Source organism: Alligator sinensis, unplaced genomic scaffold, assembly GCF_000455745.1.
Source record: "Alligator sinensis unplaced genomic scaffold, ASM45574v1 scaffold47_2, whole genome shotgun sequence".
Taxonomy (NCBI): Eukaryota; Metazoa; Chordata; order Crocodylia; family Alligatoridae; genus Alligator; species Alligator sinensis.
The window spans coordinates 978,758-997,771 of record NW_005842150.1 but is presented as its reverse complement, the minus strand read 5'-3'; the positions used below and the strand labels follow the sequence as shown (position 1 = coordinate 997,771).

The window sequence follows — 19,014 nt, the reverse complement described above, 5'->3', positions numbered from 1 at the left end:
CTGCTGCAGCCTCGGTGCCTTTCTCATCAACATCCACCACAGCCTTGTGAAGAGCCTACACAGAAATGAAGCAAAGATCATGCATCAGGCTGAGCTGCAAAATTCAGATGTGTGCCACCCTCATACCACAGACAAAACTTCCTGATTCTGTATTGTCTCACCATCATAAAAATAGTTCAAGCTATACTTCCTTTTCCAATTCTACTGTTTGTTAGCTGCTCTTTTTGCAGACTTTTTGGAACCAAGTTAAAACTATAGCTCGGGTATGGAAACATTTACTCAGCTGAACATCAACTTAGGTATGGAAATAATTTTCAGTGAAGCACTGAGTGCACTGTCAAGATGCTTAGGAAGACTTGATTTTGTTTTATGAATCTGAAAAAGATTCATAAAATTTTTGCTTCAATCTTAAACTGAATAATACAGCCCTAGGCCCTTAGCTATTAGTAAAGTTTCTAGTTTCCTTTTAACTGGAGAGAAATGTGTGTTGCGTTATATGTTATGATGCATCACATCATCTGTACCCCTTTTTCAAAATCCACCCATGGAGCCATAGATCTCTTCTGTGAATTGGCCAGTCACTAGAGCTGTCTTGCATCAGTTCCCCATTTGTACAATGAAAATAATCCCTACCTGAGGAGTGTGGTGTGAGCATAAATGAAACAGCAGATTGTAAGATGCTCATGTACTGCAATAATGGGTTCACAAATGTACCAACAGTACAGCAAGGTTCTATATTTAAAAGTTCATTATTTTATCTTAGATATTAGTGAAAATACATTTTCTTCCTCTTTTTGTTCTGTGCACTTCAGGTGAGACTTTATTCCTATGGGAACAGTATATTGAGCATATTATGATTTGCAACCATTATGACTGCAACTTTATTGCAATCAGCAAGATATTTCTTCTGTGGAAACAGAATTGGGTTATAAAGGCATGTCCTTTAGTAAAGCATGTCTTGCCTGCTCCACATGCTACACTGTAAAACATATATAACACAGGCTGCCGTCAAGTGGTGCTGGGGATGGGCCAAGAAGCAAAGCTGAGAAAACTAACATATTTCTGTTTGATGAGCACATACTTCATTGGGTAGCTTTTACCTAATGGTTTTGTGATAGACTGTAACGTTCCCTAGCATGATCCAGGGGATGCTTACAAAGACAAAACCTGGGAAGAGGCAAATCCATTGAACATCCAACAAGTTGGCAAAACTTACTCTTGACACCTTGAGATCAGGATTCCCGGTGACTCCCGACAGATCAGCCCAGTCAGAGAATACATCCATCACACCCATGTTCTGCAACAGAGCTGTCAACTCATAAGTGCCAGAGATAGAGAATTTTGGAAGGTACAAATGTATTTGTCTGTTTAAAAAGAAATACAATATGCCCAGAGATTATCACCAGGGCACTAGGTACTTAAATAGGCTTTATTTTTATACACCTGTTTCACTGAAGTTACCAAGTATTGACAATTTTGATCTATTATTGCCCGGATACAATAGGTATATATTTTTGTATTAACTGTGCTACTGGAGGCACTAAAAAGTTCCACTCCTCCCAGATGTATTTTCATTAGCTACATATGACCAATTAGCTGTTTCTGGAAAACAACTGAAAGGACTGTTTAATTTATCATGGAGAATAACTTAGTGAGGGGTCTAGTCTATATTTAAGAAAAATGGACATGACCATAGCACCAGTTAAAGGTTTACCTTTGCTCCAGTGCTTGTTCCCATTTCTGCACAGTTTCTTTCAACAGAGCATCTTCTACCTGCTTCATTTTTCCCTCATCTGGCAGAATAAATAACGCAGCTGCATTTCCTTTGTAGGGCATTTCAACTACCCAATAAGACAGGATCTCATCACGGTAAACACCACACACTTTTTCTCCATGCATCATTTTTACTTTGACAGATGTTTTGCTGTTCACAAAAAAATCATCTTCGTTGGTCTCCTCTTTCTTGAAAGGACTTTTCCAATCGGCTTATGACAATAAGAGAGAGAATATGATTGAATGAACTGGGAAAGGAATTATTAATGTTTTATCAGACCAATTTAAATGTAACATGCCTGGTTGGAGGCTGAAGTCAATCACTAGTGCTTTTCTGTCTTCAGATATTTGTCCTCTGCAGCATTTCTGATGCTTTGATATGTTGTATAAAGTGTTAGCAACCTTAATGAGCTGGAATGCGGGCTTTCCATTTGCTGTGGAAAAACATGGCTTTTCTCATTTGAAGGAGGCTTTTAACTGGGCCTGGGACCGGTGGAGCAGAAATGTTTCCATGACTTTCTGCCCACTTCATACAATTAAAGACAAGGCCCAATGGTTCAGTTCCAAGGGCTGTAGTGAATATGGTATGGTCTGGTGGTTAGAGCACTATACTCAGCAGTCAGAGAGTGATGTGGGTTTAAGCCCTTTTGGGGTGGGCTCCCTTAAACCTGGATTGCCTGCCTCCTTGGGGAATACATTCCTCACTCAACTATTGGAACTGAAGTTTGGATGAGTCCTACTCATTTTTCAGGTCTGATATTTGGGTCCAGACCCATGCACCTTCTTTGCTAGTTTGGAGGCTATGACACACATTCAGTAACTGCATGGATGCTTATGTGTCCACACTGCATGGAGAATGGCACTTACACAGTTGGAAAATTGCCTGAACATGCAAACATCTATTCACTGGGCACTGCACAACTCCACATGCAAAAAATATCTCTACTGCTAAAAATGTGTGTAAAATTGTGGCTATCTTTATCTTTTTTAGCTTCCTACATATGCAATAAAATTAAGAAGACCTGCACCTTTGGTTCCACTTAATTTCATAGTAATATGAAGTATTAGACAGTGTTCCTGATGAGCCATGTTTCATCAGGTAACCGTCTAACACTACATGCTTAGATAAATAAATATGGATTAGAAGTAACATAGTGAAAGATTTAGTGTAATTAAAGAAGTAAGTATCTGTAGGTTCAGCACTCTCAGTGGCATTAAAATGGTTTACCATGCAGCTTCATTAGTGAGAGGCTCTTTATTTAGATCATACTCCTATATTCCTACCTTCTATGTGTAGAAGGTATGCACCTCTGTAACACAACTTACCTTTGAAGAAAATATAGTTGACCAGAATCATTAAAACTTCTGGATCCATATTCTTCACTAAATTGGCAATTTTCCCCACAGTTTTCTTCTCTATGTAATCATTGATCTGCTTCTCAGCCTCAGGAGGATTCTGGAAGTTACTCAAAAAAGCTTCCGACGCATAAAAGTTTTTGACATCCTCCAAAAACTTTGGGAGTAGGTTCAGCCCATCTTCTATAAACAGGGCATTTCCCATGCTCAGCTGGACCCCACTGTCTGGTTGGTTTAGCATGTGAAGTAGATGCCGGAAACCATCGTGGATCTCTTTCTCCTCAATCTCTGTCAGGTTAAAAGCAAAGGCTTCCAGAGTTTGCCTCAGTGTGGTGTTCTTGGCACCTAGCATGAGCATTGCAAAGGCAGTGGAGATGCTCACAGGAGAGAAGCAAACATTCTTGCCGTCTTCCTGTGATGCAGCCTGCCTGTAGAATCTGAATGCAAAGTCAGCATTGCTTGGGGCTATCTTGTGACAGGCCATGTTTTCACCTGTGGCACCGCCTTCAGCTTGGGATTGCTGCTGTGGGGAACTTATTTCTTTCTGACTGTCCTGGTCTTCTTCGTAGTGGGGCACTTGGTGACAATGGACACAAAGCGCAGACGTAACAAACACTAATAGATGGTGGCTTTCTTCTGTTTTTGATTTATTCTGTTAAAAGAACATGAAGGCAATGATTAGATCTACAGAGTTCACTTGTGAAAACTGTTTTGCTCTTATTATAGACTATGAGCATCAATATTCTTGTTTGAGATATTAAGTTGTATTGCTACTGATGCATGTAGAAATGCTTCTTCCTTAGGCCTCTTTGCAACTTGCTTCCATGCTGTCTCGATAGCTACTCAAGTTCATAAATCTCCAAAGAACTGGAGACTTAAGGAGTGGGAAGGGGATTTGTGTGGGAATAGTGGATGTCAGAAAAGGACAGGAGAGCAGCAGACAAAGAGTTGGTAGCTGAACGTAGATCATGTAGGGCAGCATTTCTCAACCTGTGGGTTGCGACCCAAAAGTGGGTCACAAGAATGTATGAAAGTATTGTGAACAAACTTTGAAAATGGATTCTCCTTTGAAGGAGAAAAAGATGGGAAACAGTGGCTTTTCCCTTGCAGGCTAGCAGAGTTCCAGCCTGCAGGGGACTGCTTGGGGCCCCCCATTTCCCACACATCCCTCACATAACTTCCTCTATCCCACACACTGGGGGCAGAGGCCTGGGGGCGGGGGACAGTGGCTCGGGAGTGAGGGGCGCTGGGTTGGGACTGGCCGGCGATGTTCACAAATGGGTCCTGCTACAAAAAAGGTTGAGAACCACTGATGTAAGCCCTTATTTGAGAATTTTTCATTGGCCAATCCTATTTGACTTCTGTGGCACCAAATGCTTCTTAAGCAGTTCCTAAACACCTCAATCCTTTAATGTGATCCTGTTTAGTTCCACTTATATGCAAAATATTCCAATAAGAAATTGAGATTCCTTATCTTCTTCTTGTTCAGCTCCATTTTAACCTGAAACTCTTCTCCACAGTTCCCTACATGCCTAGACTTCACCTACCGTCTTGCTTTGAAACAATCCTTTGTGGCCAATGAGCACACAGATGCTTACATGAATTTCCTATCCCATTTGGGAATAGGGCACTTGGCTTGCAAGTAGGAGGTGTAGGTTTAAATGCCGCCATGATGAGGTGCACCTAGAAACCAAAACTATCATTTTTAAAGTAAGCCCCTTTTGTAGGGCAAAAGTGGGGTGGCTCTTCTCTTAAGTCAGTGAGGTGTCCTCACCACATAACCTGAATCTGAATAAGGTGCCTCACCCTGCCTCTCCTCTTTGGGACTTGAAGCAACTGTGACCCAAATAAAGCTTGTGAGGACACCAGTCATTTTACCTGAAGGGAGGACAAAAGAGGTAGGTTGCATGTTTCCTTGGTACTGACTCATGCTAAACGGAGTCACTAGACTGTCCTTTGGAGAAAATGGGAGCCCTAGGGGCCTTGGAGAAGGAATACTGTTGGCTTTCCTGAGGGAGGCATCTAAGCCTGCAGGAAACAGAATTAAATTGAATGTGTATTAGAGACAAAATGAAATTTGCTGCTGTACTAATTTCCTATCCCAATCTTTGAGTACTTTACTTTGATGAGGTTTATAAATAATCACATATTTCAAGATGCTTTTCTTCCTAAGACCACAGCTAGGAAAACAAACCACAGCTATGAAGCAGTTATGCTAAGATTGCTGTCATCCACCCAATCTGATCTCACTGTTTCTTCTTTCTTTTCAATATATGTACCTGTACTAATGTGCCATGCTTCAGAGACGCATGCTGGGAGAATGGGAGAGGTATGTGGCACATCTCCCTTGGAGATGTATACCCATGGCTGTTGCTTCTGGGCTATGTCATTTGGAGAGAATGGGAGCCCTAGAGGACTTAGAGAGGGTATATGTAAACATGTGAGAGGCAAGAATTATTGCGAGCAATATCTGTTTTTGCATGAACTGTGCCATTGGGAAGGATGCAGGCAAGCTTCTGGGTATCAAATTCCTGTCCTCAGGTCTCTGAAGAAAAGTAGGCACGACATAGGTTATATAGCAGATATAACAACAAAAGCCTGCACAAAACTCCATGTTCTTCATCTTCTCTTAACTGAATCTTATATGTTACCAAAAGGCACCCATTTTCTGTAAATACATCTTTGTGATGCTATTTAATGCCTTTAATCCTGTCTTTAAACTTCTTTGGAAGACACAGCCTCTTCTTAATAAGACCAAGTATCTCAGATATGTACAAGCCCCCAACTGAATGTTTTCCTCTATGTAGCACCAGAATTTTTTTCTGTTGTCAGGGTTTACACTCTCCAAACATTGAGATGGTTTCTCCGTATATGCCTTCTCCATTTTAATCTTTTGAAGATACTTTAGACTTTCATTTTCATGTGCTCATTACATCTGTATTTCAGTTTCTGTTGTTATATTTACTGTGCCCTAGTATCTGCTGTTGGTAACATAAATGCTGTTCTTTTAATTAGCTTGTATTGTAAACTTTTAGGCTACTTTTTGAGCTGTGCTTAAAAACCAGTCTTTCTCCTCAGCTGATTCCCTTTCTGCACTTACTATATATACATTGTACTTTCCTAATGTCTCTGTGCAGTTTAACATAGTGGTTCAGTTTATTACAGTTTCTACATATATGTCCAAATGCTGTGCACTTCCTATGATTGTGCCGGCTGTTGTATTACTGATCTAACTTCCTATGTGACTGTCCTTAGTTTTTGTGGACTTTTCTTTTGCTGGTTTAATGATAGGATTTACAATTATTTCTTTTGTGCCTTCCGTTAAGTTCTGCTTGCGATTCTGCTAATTCTGCAGCTTGGCCTATACATATTACCCTGTGCAGTGTCAAGTTCCTCTGTCTCTGTAATCACTCATGGACTTGTTTATTATAATCTCCCAGGACTACCTGCTCTTTAATGAGAGTCTCTGAGTGTTCTGTGTTCATGGGACTGACTGTTTAGTTTCCGGTCCATGAGAAACTCTTCCATTGCTTCCCCACTTCATTTATGTTTGCATCCTGAACTTGCATCTCTCATAAATAAATACCATTTATGGTAGGAACACAGTGATTTTCCAAAACTATGATTAAATTGGGAGTGAGGGGTGGGGACAAGGCATCCACATAACACTGGCCCTCCAACAATCATATACCCCCTCTCTCCCAGCCCTGTCCTTCTTCACCCCACCCTCCCTCAGGCTTTTTTGAAACTGGAAATACAGTAACCCTGTTATACACCCCCAGAGCTTCATTTGTTGCAGCTACTAAGAGTAGAGCAATTTTTTACCTCTGCTCCCTCTAACTTCTCCTCCTCCTCCCCACACTGCTTTTTGAAACTGTAAATATAGTAACCCTATTATACACCCCCGGTGCTTTATTCCTGGCAGCTATTAAGAGCAGAGCAATCTTCTTCTCTTCCTCTAATTCATCTGCCCCTGTGCCATTCATATACAGCTGCTTAGCTTACTGTTTGAACCTTTGCCAGGCATATTCAGCACTTTCCTGAAATAAAGAGGGAGGGAGAGCTCACAGGCTCTGCAGCTTCTATTGCTGTCTTACCTCAGTCACTGTGTCTTCCAGCACGCTGAGCTGTCCGTTTCTGGTATTAATAAGGCTTGAGGCCTGCAAACAACTTTCTGTTATGTACAAGGACTCAGGAAGAGTACTTCTGACAGTCAAGGGGTAGCAGTCTTAGCACCGCCCCTATCATGAGCCCCTATCAGGGCTGATCACGAGCCCTGTTGCTGTTTTGTCACAACCGGAAGTTTCTGCTGGTTGTGCTCAAACTGTTTCTTGCAGTGCCATACTTCCAGCGCACTCTGTATTTGTAGGAAGGTTTACTGTATGATACCCCCACAGCTTCTTACTGTTTGACTAGCTCTTTGATGTATAGTACTTTTTATGGCATCTTTCCCCACAAGAAGATACTGACATTTGTCACTGCAAGAAATGTCATATTCAGTTAGGATAAAGAGGTTACTATAACAAACGTATTAGGAGAAAGCAAGAGAAGACAGTCCAGAGTTCTGCCTAAGGGCTGACTCCTATTTTCTGCTTGTTGTGTGTGTGTCTGTGCATGCCTGTGCACACATTAGTGGAGTAAGAGTAGATAAACAGGCTGGCCAAGTTTCCTGCATACCTGGAAATTACTACAGTTAGCTCTAAGTTGCAGACTCCAGCTGGTTCGGGGATGGGATATACAGAGATTACTGTAACAACCTGCAGATTCCTTCAGGTTGGAACACAAGTTACAGTAGGGATGAAACAATTCCTACAGCTGTCCCTTCACCCAGAGGGAAGGGGAAGCTGTACCGAAATTCTTATCCTATTTTTACAAGAGTCAGTAAAATAAAAATAAATCTGCTATTTCTTACCCTCTTCAGTCACAATCTACTTGATAGACAACAGGAACCTTGACACCATTTTTAGCCAGGTAACGTCTCTATTCTGATACTAGAATCTTTATGTTTTAAAAATAGCTGATCTGTGAATGTAGCACAGATATGTTAATCTGTATGATGAATGCATAAATGTATTTGCTGTGTTTTGGTAAGAATTTATGCTCATCTTCAAGGACTAACTGGCAATGAAATATGGCCTTTTCCTCCCAGCCCAGCCAGAGGGGGCCCCAGCTGCCAGGGCTATAGGGCCAGGGACCCCCATCTGCCCCCTGCAGCAGTGCCCAAGCCCTGGCTGCTGCCTGTGGGAGGTGGCAGCTGCTGCAGTGGAGCAGAGTGGAGGTTGGAGCCTGATTCCCGTCCCCCATGGGGAGCGCAGTTGGAGCAGAGCCACTGTGAATCCACTGCAAGTTGTATAGAGCATTGTCTTACACTGTCTAGAGCCATTGCTATTTACTTGCAGAGAAATCCTCTGGTCAAGGGTTCTGATTAGGAACTTACTTTGGAAACCTTCTGCTTAGGCTTCCCAGTGATTCCAGACAAATCTCCATGGTCACTGAATACATCGGTCATGCCCAGGCGTTTGAAGATCTCACTTAGGTCATAGGTGCCTGAAACAGACACTCTTGGAACGTGCAGAATGACTCTTCTGTTGAATACAACACAAAGTGATGGGAACGTACTGCAGTCAGACAACGCCCAAGCATGCCCACAAGAACGAGGTGGCTGAAAAAGCTCTTGTGACTCCTCAGGAATCAGTTAATTTAGGTGAATTTTCTTGCAGCAAATCCAGCCCCAACTAACCGTCTCTAAAGAACCTTCTCAGCTGGACCTTTCTTGAGAGATGTGAGGCTGACTTGGGAGGGCCCTACCAGAGATCCCCTTTATAGTAAGGAACACGTTTTAGTGCAAATTCCCTTCAGAATAGGGCACTGAGAAGCCTGGTGGTCCTGGAGCTGCTGAGCCTGGGATGCAGGGATTTTTGATGCTGAAATTGTCTTCCCCCTTCACCTTGGCCAGCCACATAAATGAGGCCACTTCTACCATTGGCCTGAACGTAGTCTCTTTGGAGCAGCTCCAGGATCATGAAGGGAAAAGTATAGCCTCCTATTCCCTGCTTATCTGCTCAGCCTCTACATTTGCTAAACAAGTGATGGTAACTTCTGTATTTTCTTCGTTTTGAACAATACGATGGATTAAGGACTAAGCATTGATGGAAGAAATGAATCTTTTCCTAATTCATCTCCAATTCCCTCTGTGCTGAGGTACAGTTATGGAAATCCTTCCCTTCCAAAACATCATTTCTATTCCATGGGGAGTATATTATTTCCAGTCTATCACACTTCATGGCAGTGAAACAAAGAAAATTGATATGGTAGAACCCCTTTGGCCATCTTTTCTGTTTCTGCTGTATTAGTCTGTGACAATGCAGGTTAATGCTCACTGAACTCTTAATACAATCCAGGTGAAATACTGTTAACTCCACTACATGCTAGGGGAGACTCTTGAATGGATCAATATTTCTCATTATTAGATAAAGTAATATGCCATGACCACAGGCAACTGGTAGGGGAGTACCAGGGGGCACATGCCCCCCCAGAGAGTCCTTCTCGAAAGTGCTGGGGGGCCCGTTGATGCACCCCAACTCAGCACAGCTCAGGATGGGGCCAGGCGCAGAGCAGATGTCCCTGGCCAAATTGTACGGCTGTACTCTGCTTCTCTACCCAGCCCCACCCTCCCTGACAGTGCTTTGGAGCCCAGAGCATCAGAGAGCGCTCCACACAACCTGAACACTGCCCTGCATCCCTTCCCTGTGAGGCCCTTCCCTCCCCCTCCCTACCTGTAAAGAGTTTGCTCTCATCCCCCAGCAGAGGTGCTGTTCCTGCTGGTGGAAGAAAGGTAAGCCTGGGCATCTTGTGGGGGGGAGGAGGGAAAGGGAGGGGCGAAGGGTGGGGTAGTGGAGTGCTGTGTCCCCCTCCCAGCATGGCCCTTAATTTATTGTCACAGAAGTATAGGGGTGGACATGGGGCTGTTGACCCGCCCCCTGGCCTGCCCACAAAATTGTGCCCGCCCCAGGCTCAGGAGGCACTAGTCACCCATGGCCATGACATTCAGGTTGCATTTTCCTTTGCTTAGTGAAATACCTGTCAATCTTAGTTACAGTCCATTATGACCTTTGTCTTGCAACTAGTGAAATCAGTTGCAAAACTTGCCCTGAGTCTAATGGTGCAGGATTGAATACTGTGACACTAAGCAATTCCCATCTCTGCTTGGTGATAACCACCTTCTTAATGTTATCTACTGGCTTTTCAAAGTCCTGGCCCCTTCTTGCTCAGAACAAAAGGTTCTTGGATGTGGGCAAAACATGTTGAAATAAGCAACATGATAAAAGGCGAGCCAGTCAAATCTGGGCCCAGCCTGATAAATAAATTCCCATGAAAATCTTCATACACAAAGTCTATCGACTTTAGTCATCCTCTGGATACATTGTATATAGATATACATTTCCCCTCAAACTAATCTTTACAATCACTATGGTGGCGGGGGGCTCCGAGCCAATGCTCGAAAATGGTGCCGGCTGCATGGCGCCGCCACCAGAAAATGGCACCAAGAAAAAAATGAGCTGCCCGGAGGACCCGGAAAAGAAGGGCGGAGCCACAGAAGAACAGACGGGACTCCACCCAGCAAGCCCGACCCCTGAGGTGACGTCGCTCCCAATGGCCCCACCTCCGTACCACGGGGAGGGGGCAACGAGCGGGAATTTATATCCGACCCTCCCACGAGAAACAGAAACAACATCGCCAGCCGCTCACCCTGTAGCGATAACCAAGCAAGTAACCAACCTGCAGGGTGCAACCACCACCACCTATCGCACCCGCACTTGGACTGAGCTACAGGAATTATGTAAAGAATCAAAAGTAAAACCCACTGAGACACTAGTCATTTGGCTGGGTCGTCTTGTAGTGGAGTATGGATCAGAACTGTTGGATTTGGAGGAGGCCAGGTTCCTAACTCGTCAGGCCTCATGGAGTGGAGGACATGCTACTGATTTAGAACTGGTAGCGAACAACAACGACTGGAACATTCCACTCCCATCCCTGGTTGCGGGACAGATCAAGAATAAATCTCACACGTGGCACTATGGCAGGTCGGGAAAAGCCACAGCAGAACAACTCCTACTAGCCATAATAGGGGTATCCTATTGTTCTTGGAACCCAAAGTTACACCAGTCGGGGTTGATGCAAGCCCAGCAAAGAAACAACTGGCCTCACCGGTTCCTACGAAACCCTGGGACAGTCCCAGCCACCCTCGATGCCATCGAAGCATGTGTGGAGGTTTACGGAGGAGAGAGGACGCCATCACCCTTCGCCTCCTCCTTAACCCAGTAGTTACGCAGTCAGCTGGGAATATTTTAAGTCAACTTCCACGGTTGCAAGCCCTTATGAAATCAGCAACCACAAACTCAGCCGTCGCCCTAAGCCATCTTACTGCGTACCCAGTCGAATATCGAGGGCCAAGATATCATCAATTCGACTCACAAAAGGAATCGAGACTGCCACCCCAGAGGACGCTGGAGGAAAGAGCCATGTTTGGGTTCCTCCTAAACCACTCCGTGCTTACCAAGCAACAGCTGCGCATCCTGGGAGATGTGGGACAACAACAACTGGCACATATACTAGGCTACCAACCTCCGCCTACCACCGCACTCTCCCCCAACAAGCAACTACTCGAAGGGGGCATCTACAAACTATTCCAACCACTACGACATTATGCTCGTAGATGTATAAAAGACAATTTTATTGTTTTAGTTTTCTTTGCTTTTAGCAGGCCCAGAACCTGAGATGCACGGCGACAAGGGACCCGGCCCAGAGGGAGAGAGAGAAACGCCACTGCAGGCACCGAGGCCCGACGTGTGGCGTTACCATGACACCTACCGAAGTAACCTTGTTATCGCTCTAGGCCAAAGCCATAACTAAAGGCTCATCTTATGGTTCCTTTTTTTTTCTGTTAATGATCTTGTACATACTTGTTTTGTTTTGTTTTGAATCCTGTTCAAAACTTTACGCAGTGAAGCCAATCCATAATGTTTTGAGTGGAAAGGATAACTCACTAACGGAGCAGTCCAAGTTGTTTGACATGCTGACTGTAACCAGCTTATGCCAGCTCTGAATTACTGGAAGAGAACAGCATTGGTAATCTGAAGGTTTGGGGGATGTCGCAGAAAGGTCGGGTGTAGACAGAAGAAATGAGAGAGAGAGAAGAGGGGAATTTTGCCTTTTTTAGTTTGGTTTCAGAATTAAGTTTTGTTCTTAACTGGAACACGAGAGAGCACAAGAGGCAAATGTGAAGGATGTTGTAGGTGGATGGAGGGCAGGAAGTGTTTGATGTAGGAGAAGCAGGTGGTGATACATGAAAAGAAATGAAGAAAGGCCGCTGATGACGGCACGGAAAATCAGTGTTCTAAGAGCTACAATTTAACTCAAGTATAATAAGAGCATAATGAGGTTACTCCACAATTATAGGAACCCTCCGTATAGGGGGCATTAATCTAATACCCCACTCTCAGTTACCTTAGAAAATCGAATTAGAGAAAATTACATAAAGTTAAGGGTAACAATTTGCTGCGTTTGGGTTAATTCAATTGTCAACGTTTTAATTACCTTGTGTTTACCATTAATAGTAATAGCTATCGTTGTATGTATAGGTTGTTGTATTTTACAGTTTGTCAAGAGGCGATTCAATAAGCTGTCTGCTTATGTATACACTCACTTACCATCTGAGTCCTGTGGTAACGACGAGTTCCTGGACGAAAATTATCTATAACTTGAGCTCTTAATCTATTGTGTCATAGCCAAGGGGGCACAAAAATCGCCACCGACACGAGCAGGGTCTCAGGTATTAGAGAGGGATGACTATCGAACCTCTTCAGTTGGTTTGGATGGGATGCATCCTCATAGCTCTTAACTTTCTGGCCCATTATTACCTTGATAATGCCTTTTGTTTGCATTAGTATTTGTGTATGTGTTGATTGTTGTTTTGTACAGTACCTTAAGAACAAACTTGTTTCGGTATCAGCTTTTGTATATACTCGTTTACCATTTGAGAATCCTGAACAAGACAATGACGACGTAATCGGCTTATAAGTAGAATAGTTCCAACTGTGCCATCGGCAAGGGGGCATGTCAGAACCAAGTAGTTGTATGCTTATGGCACAGTGGAACATTCCTTTGGTTTGATACATATGGCACAGGGAGAAACTAGGTCACAGTGAGGAAAATAGGTCACAGTGGAAAATTCCGCTGAGACAGAACCCAAGGACTATATGCTAGGTCATGGAAAAGTACAGCTTTAGAAAAAAGTTCCTGCCAACTGTATGCAGACCCGCACATCACTATTGGCTTCTTCCAAATTATTCATTTAGTGACTGGTGATTGGCCTTCTAGCTATATAAAAGGTAAATCAGTTTCTGCCCACAGCGGAGAACTCCGTACATTGAGAGCACAGGGAGAACTCTGCATACACCTTGGAGTTGGAGAACTCCGCACATTTCTCGGAGTTTGGAGCACTCTGTATACACCTCGGAGTGAACCTGGCGGACTGATCACCCACCAGCGACTCCCCGTCACACGACCCTCCTGACGTACCCCAACCCCGGTACCACAGTAAGCCGATTACAAAAACTTCGTCGGTCGGACCGTGACCTCGCATTGTTGGCCCATGTTCATCTTGGAGTCAATAATGACTTCAAGATCCCTATCTGCCTCCGTGCTCTCAAGAAGGGAGTTTCCCATCTTATAAGTGTGCTGCTGGTTACTACTGCCCAAGTGCAGCACCCTGCACTTGTCAGTATTGAAACGCATCCTGTTTTTGTTAGCCCACCCTTGCAACCTATCCAGGTCTTGCTGCAGTCATTCCCTCCCTACTAGCGTGCTCACCTCACCCCAAATTTTGGTATCATCAGCAAATTTGAACAGGTTGCTTTTCACCCCATTGTCCAAATCGCTGATAAAGAAATTGAACAGTGCGGGCCCAAGGACCGAGCCCTGGGGGACTCCACTGCCCACTTCCCCCCTAGGTCAAATATGACCCATCCACCACCACCCTCTGAGTACGACCCTTCAGCCAATTAGCAATCCATCTGACTGTGTAGGCATCGATGCCACAGTCGGCTAGTTTTTTAATGAGGATGGGGTGGGAGACAGTGTCAAAGGCCTTGCTGAAGTCCAGAAAGACTACATCCACGGCGACGCCTGCATCCAATGCTTTTGTGACCTGATCGTAAAAGGCAATCAGGTTGGTCTGACATGACCTGCCCCTAATGAAACCGTGCTGGTTTCCCTGATGCTGGCCCATCACAGATGTGCTCCTTGATGATCTTCTCAAAGAGTTTCCCCAGGATTGAGGTAAGACTGACGGGCCTATAGTTGCCTGGGTCCTCAATGTCCAAAGCTAAAGGAAGGGTCTCTGGAGGTGCCAGGTGCTCTTCTTCCTTCAGGATGAGGGGGACCCCATGGTATTCTTGCAGGAGACCCTGACGACTCCAGCCGATGAACCAAACTGGCAGCTGGAGTGGGGAGGCAGGGTCATTTTTAGTTACCTGTCAGCCACCTCATCTGGGGTGGCGACCCTGTTCTCCCCGGGCCTGCAGCTGGAGGTTCTCCAGGACATTGAGGTGGTGCCAGGCCGCATACTTCACCTCTGGCTCCAGGTGCGGGGATTGGTCCTGAACCTTCTGAATGTATATGCCCCTGTGAAGGACCTGGAATTGGCAGATTTCTTCCACCAGGTGGCCACATACATCAGCACCCTCAACCCTTGTGAGTGCCTGGTCCTTGGTGGGGACTTTAACGTCACCCCAGATGCACGAGACTGGTCAAGCAAAGAGCAGAACCAGGCCGCCATGGGCATCCTTGGGGAGATCCTGATGGGGGACTCCCTGGTGGATGTCTGGCATACCTGTCACCCCACTGAAACCCCTGTCTTTACCTTTGTGGGGGAGGAGCAGGCATGCCACTCCCAGTTAGACTGGTTTTATATCTCTTTGCCACACTTTGCCCGGGCCCACTTCTCTGGTATCGGGCCAACCCTTTTCAGTGATCACCACCTTGTCTGGGCCCAGGCCGCGCTGGGGCCTGGGCATTTGGGGTTGGCCTACTGGCATTTTAATGCCATCCTGCTGGAGGATGTAGGCTTCAGGGAGGCTTTCTGGGAGTTCTGGTTTGCCTGGCAGGAGCAATGGGTAGCTTTCCCCTTGGCTTGGAGATGGTGGGATGTGGGGAAGGTGCACATCTGTTTTTTTGCTGCAGCAAAAAACAGATGGGGGGGCACATCCGGCAGAGGGAGACGGTCCGGGAGCAGCTCAAGCGGGAAGTGCTAGAGCTGGAGAGGTGCCTGGCCACTGACCCAACCAACCTGTCCCCTTGCAGACAGTGTCAGGTGAGGCAGGAAGAGCTTTGTGCTCTGGAAGACCACCGCGCCCACGGTGCATTTGCTCGTGCATCCAGCTTCTTTGGGAGGTGGACCACTCTTCTATGCCCTGGAGAGGAGGTGGAGGGCCAAGAAGTACATCACCTGCCTTCTCGTGGGTGACAGCACCCCCCTCATGGATCCAGGTGAGATGTGCCAGCACATGTGGGCCTTCTATGAAGAGCTCTTCTCCCTGGATCTGACTGATGCTGAGGCCTGTCAGACCCTTTGGGAGGGACTCCCGCAGGTCAGTGTGGGTGACCAGGACTAGCTGGAAGCTCCTCTCACTCTGGCTGAGTTTTCGGCTGCCCTCCACCTGATGTCTGGCAACGAGGCTCTGGGCATCGACAGGCTGACCTCAGAGTTCTACCAGGCTTTGTGGGATGTCCTTGTCCCAGACCTTCCTGTGGTCTAGGCCGAATCCAAGGGAAGTGGGGAGCTCCCCCTGTTGTGTCAGAGGGCCGTGCTGACCCTCCTGACGAAAAAGGGAGATCCCCACTGTGGCCGTTGGGCCTCAAACACCCGGTCATGAGCAGCTTTGCCTCGTATGGTGGGTGGTGTTCGCCTCGCCCACTCTGGTTGTTGCCCGAGTAGTTGTTCCCTCCTGAGGTGGTTCGCCTATATCTTTCCTGTCATGACTTTGAGTGTTCCCAGTGGGGGCTGCCTTCTCAGGGTCACCCGGTCGGGTGTAGTCTGCTCGATGGTCACTTACAGGGCTCCGCCACCCCTACACCCCAACCTTACTCCGCCTTGCCGGTTGGATGGGCCATGTCACTCCTTTATGGTGAAGTCGAGGATACCAAGCTAGCCCCTGGTCAGGGTCTTTCCTTCTATACCTGCCTGAATAATCTCCATGTGGTTAATGCCTATTATGGCCTCCTGGCTTATATCCAAAGGGGATCTTGAATGCTCCTGCCCTCAAGACACCAGGGTATCTGGGCCCCTTTTTCCTTACTTCCCAGCCCCTTCATTCAGGAAAAAATAAAAGAAATGCCAAAACCATGCTTCTACCCTGGGATCTTAAGCTTTTTCCTTTTTTCTAATCCCGTCCGCTCCTATTCTCAACCTCTTCACTTAGGGAAACAAAATTAAACTTGTAACAAAAAAGTGTTTATCTTGGCATCAAACTGGGACTCCTGGTAGTCCCCTATTGATGTCTCTGGGGTCCTCACTCCCTTGAGGTTCCCTCCCTAGGTACAGTTCCCAAGTCATTCCCCACTGTCTCTTCTCTCTGGACTGGTCTGAGCTGGGTGTCTTGGGTCCTCCCCACATGCCTCTATTCCTCTTCTGGCTCCAGGGTCACTGCCCTGTTCTTCCAATGTCCCCCCTGTTGCTCCTCTTGAGGCCTTCCCCATGGGGTTGTCTCTTCCTCCTCCCTGTCGTCCCCCTTGGCTCCCACCTGATATCCTGTATATCGCCTTGGGCTTGTTCCTCCTTTCTTCGTTTGTCACACCTCCGCAGTCCACAGAGACTGTTTTTAATCCCTTTATGTAGCTTCCAGCATGTTCCCCACCGGTGCCGGCACACTCTTCTTCAGGAGCCTCCTTTGGCTCCCTCTCTGAAGCTTCGTGCCTCCTAGGCCTCACTGTGCATGCGTTTGTCTCCCGCACACTTCTCCAGCTCTCTCCTCCTCCCTCCTCACTGCTGGTCACCATCTTTATCTTCGCCAGATGGCATTTGTTGATGACGTCACCGCCAGTCTTAATTAGATAAAGATGTAGCTGACGAGCTCCGCGGGTTCCTCTTCTTGCTCCCGTTCTGCTGCTGCTCCTGCTGTGGGTAAGTGTTTTTTCTTTATTTCATTTCCTTGTTTTATGGTGCCCCCTTCTTGCTCTTCCCTGTGACACCCATGACCTAAGGAATTGGCATCCTGTGTCCCTCTTCTGCATGGACTACAATGTGGTAATGAAGGCCATCTTGCTGCGCCTATGGTCTGTGCTGACAGAGGTGATCCATTCCAACCAGATGTACATGGTACCTGGACATTCCATTGTCGACAACCTGTATCTGGTTTGGGACCTCCTGGAGTTAGTGCACTGGGAGGGCCTGTCTTTTGCCCTCTTATCCCTGGAACAGGAGAAGGTGTTTGACAGAATGGATCATGGGTACCTCGCAGGCACACTGTGGGCCTTTGGCTTTGGGTCCCACTTCGTGCGGGCTCTCCATACTGTACACCTCTGCAGAATGTTTGGTCAAGTTCAACTGGACCCTGACGGAGCCCATCCCATTCAGGAGAGGGGTGCGTCAAGGCTGCCCACTGTCAGGCCAGCTGTACGTTTTGGCCCTGGAGCCCTTCCTCATTCTCCTGTGGAAGCAGGTGGCAGGGTTGATGCTCCAGGAGCCGGCAGTGTAGCTGGTCCTATCAGCATATGCTGACGATGTACTCCTCATGGTCCAGGACTCAGGTGACTTGGCATGGGTGGAGGCCTGCCAGGCATTGTACTCAGAGGCCTCCTTTGCTGGGGTCAACTGGGTCAAAAGCTTTGGCCTGGGTGACAGGTGGCAGGTGGGCTCACTCCCACCCACACTCTGTGGGATCCACTGGGGCATGGGCTCACTGCTCTACTTGGGGGTCTACCTATTCCCCACAGACCCCTCCCCACCAGAGAACTGGCACCAGCTAGAGGCAAGGGTGGTGGAGAAGCTCTGGGCATGGGCAGGGCTCCTGTGATGTCTCTCCCTGTGTGGGAGAGTGCTGGTGCTGAACCAGCTGGTCCTGTCCATGCTCTGGCACCACTTACACACCCTACCTGTGGATGGGCGCTGGAGTTTTCCTGGCCAGGAAAGCACTAGGTTGCTGCAGAGGTCCTGAGCCTCCCCTTGTGGGAGGGCAGCCAGGACCTGATTTGCCTGCACAGCCAGGTCTTGGCATTCTACCTTCAGGCCCTGCAGCAACTGCTATACAGTGTCGGCAGCCACACGGCATGGGGCCACCTGGGGTGCACTTTCCTTCACTACTTCCAGGGGCTCCGATATGACTGGCAGCTCCTCAGCCTGTGGGGCTTCTCCCTACAGGACCTGCAAGGGCTGCCAGATTTCCACCCAGCACAAGCAGCCCCAGGGCCGGCAGGACCCACCTTGGCTTCGCTTGGTCCCCACATGCTGGGCCGGGTCCTGCTGCTATAGGAAGGGCCTGTCTGGGTGGCGGAGTGGCCCTAGGGGCAGCAGGACCTGGCTGGGCCCAGCACATGGGGACTGCATGCCATGCTGGGTCCTGTCACCATAGGCCGGGCCCCAGGGCCGGCTCCCACCTCTGCCCCCTGTGCCTGCAGGGGGGTGAGGACCTGGCCCAGCCCCATGTGGCTCTCTAGTCCGGCTTTGCATCAGAGTGGGTCACAGGGCTCTGGGAGGTGCGGCTCCCGTGCATGCCTCCCGGAGCCGTGCAACCCGCTCCGGTGCAAAGCCGGACTAGTGAGCCACAGGGATCTGGGCCAGGTCCTCGCCCCCTGCAGCCCTGGGGACATCCATCCTGCCACTTCCCA

At 47.2% G+C, this 19,014-nt stretch overlaps 1 protein-coding gene and 1 pseudogene across 1 annotated transcript in view; both read right to left on the bottom strand.

The window, feature by feature from the left end:
• Positions 1–7,623, bottom strand: part of LOC112550571 (alpha-1-antitrypsin-like) — a 9,141-nt gene extending 1,518 nt beyond the window's left edge. Inside the window, 6 exon segments of the mRNA XM_025206321.1 lie at positions 2–55; positions 1,217–1,364; positions 1,715–1,985; positions 3,100–3,781; positions 7,227–7,357; positions 7,596–7,623. Of these exon segments, the coding sequence (XP_025062106.1) occupies positions 2–55; positions 1,217–1,364; positions 1,715–1,985; positions 3,100–3,781; positions 7,227–7,357; positions 7,596–7,623 (1,314 nt within the window).
• A 487-nt stretch (positions 7,624–8,110) lies between these two features.
• The window catches only part of LOC102375544, a 48,588-nt pseudogene continuing 37,684 nt past the window's right edge, over positions 8,111–19,014 (bottom strand).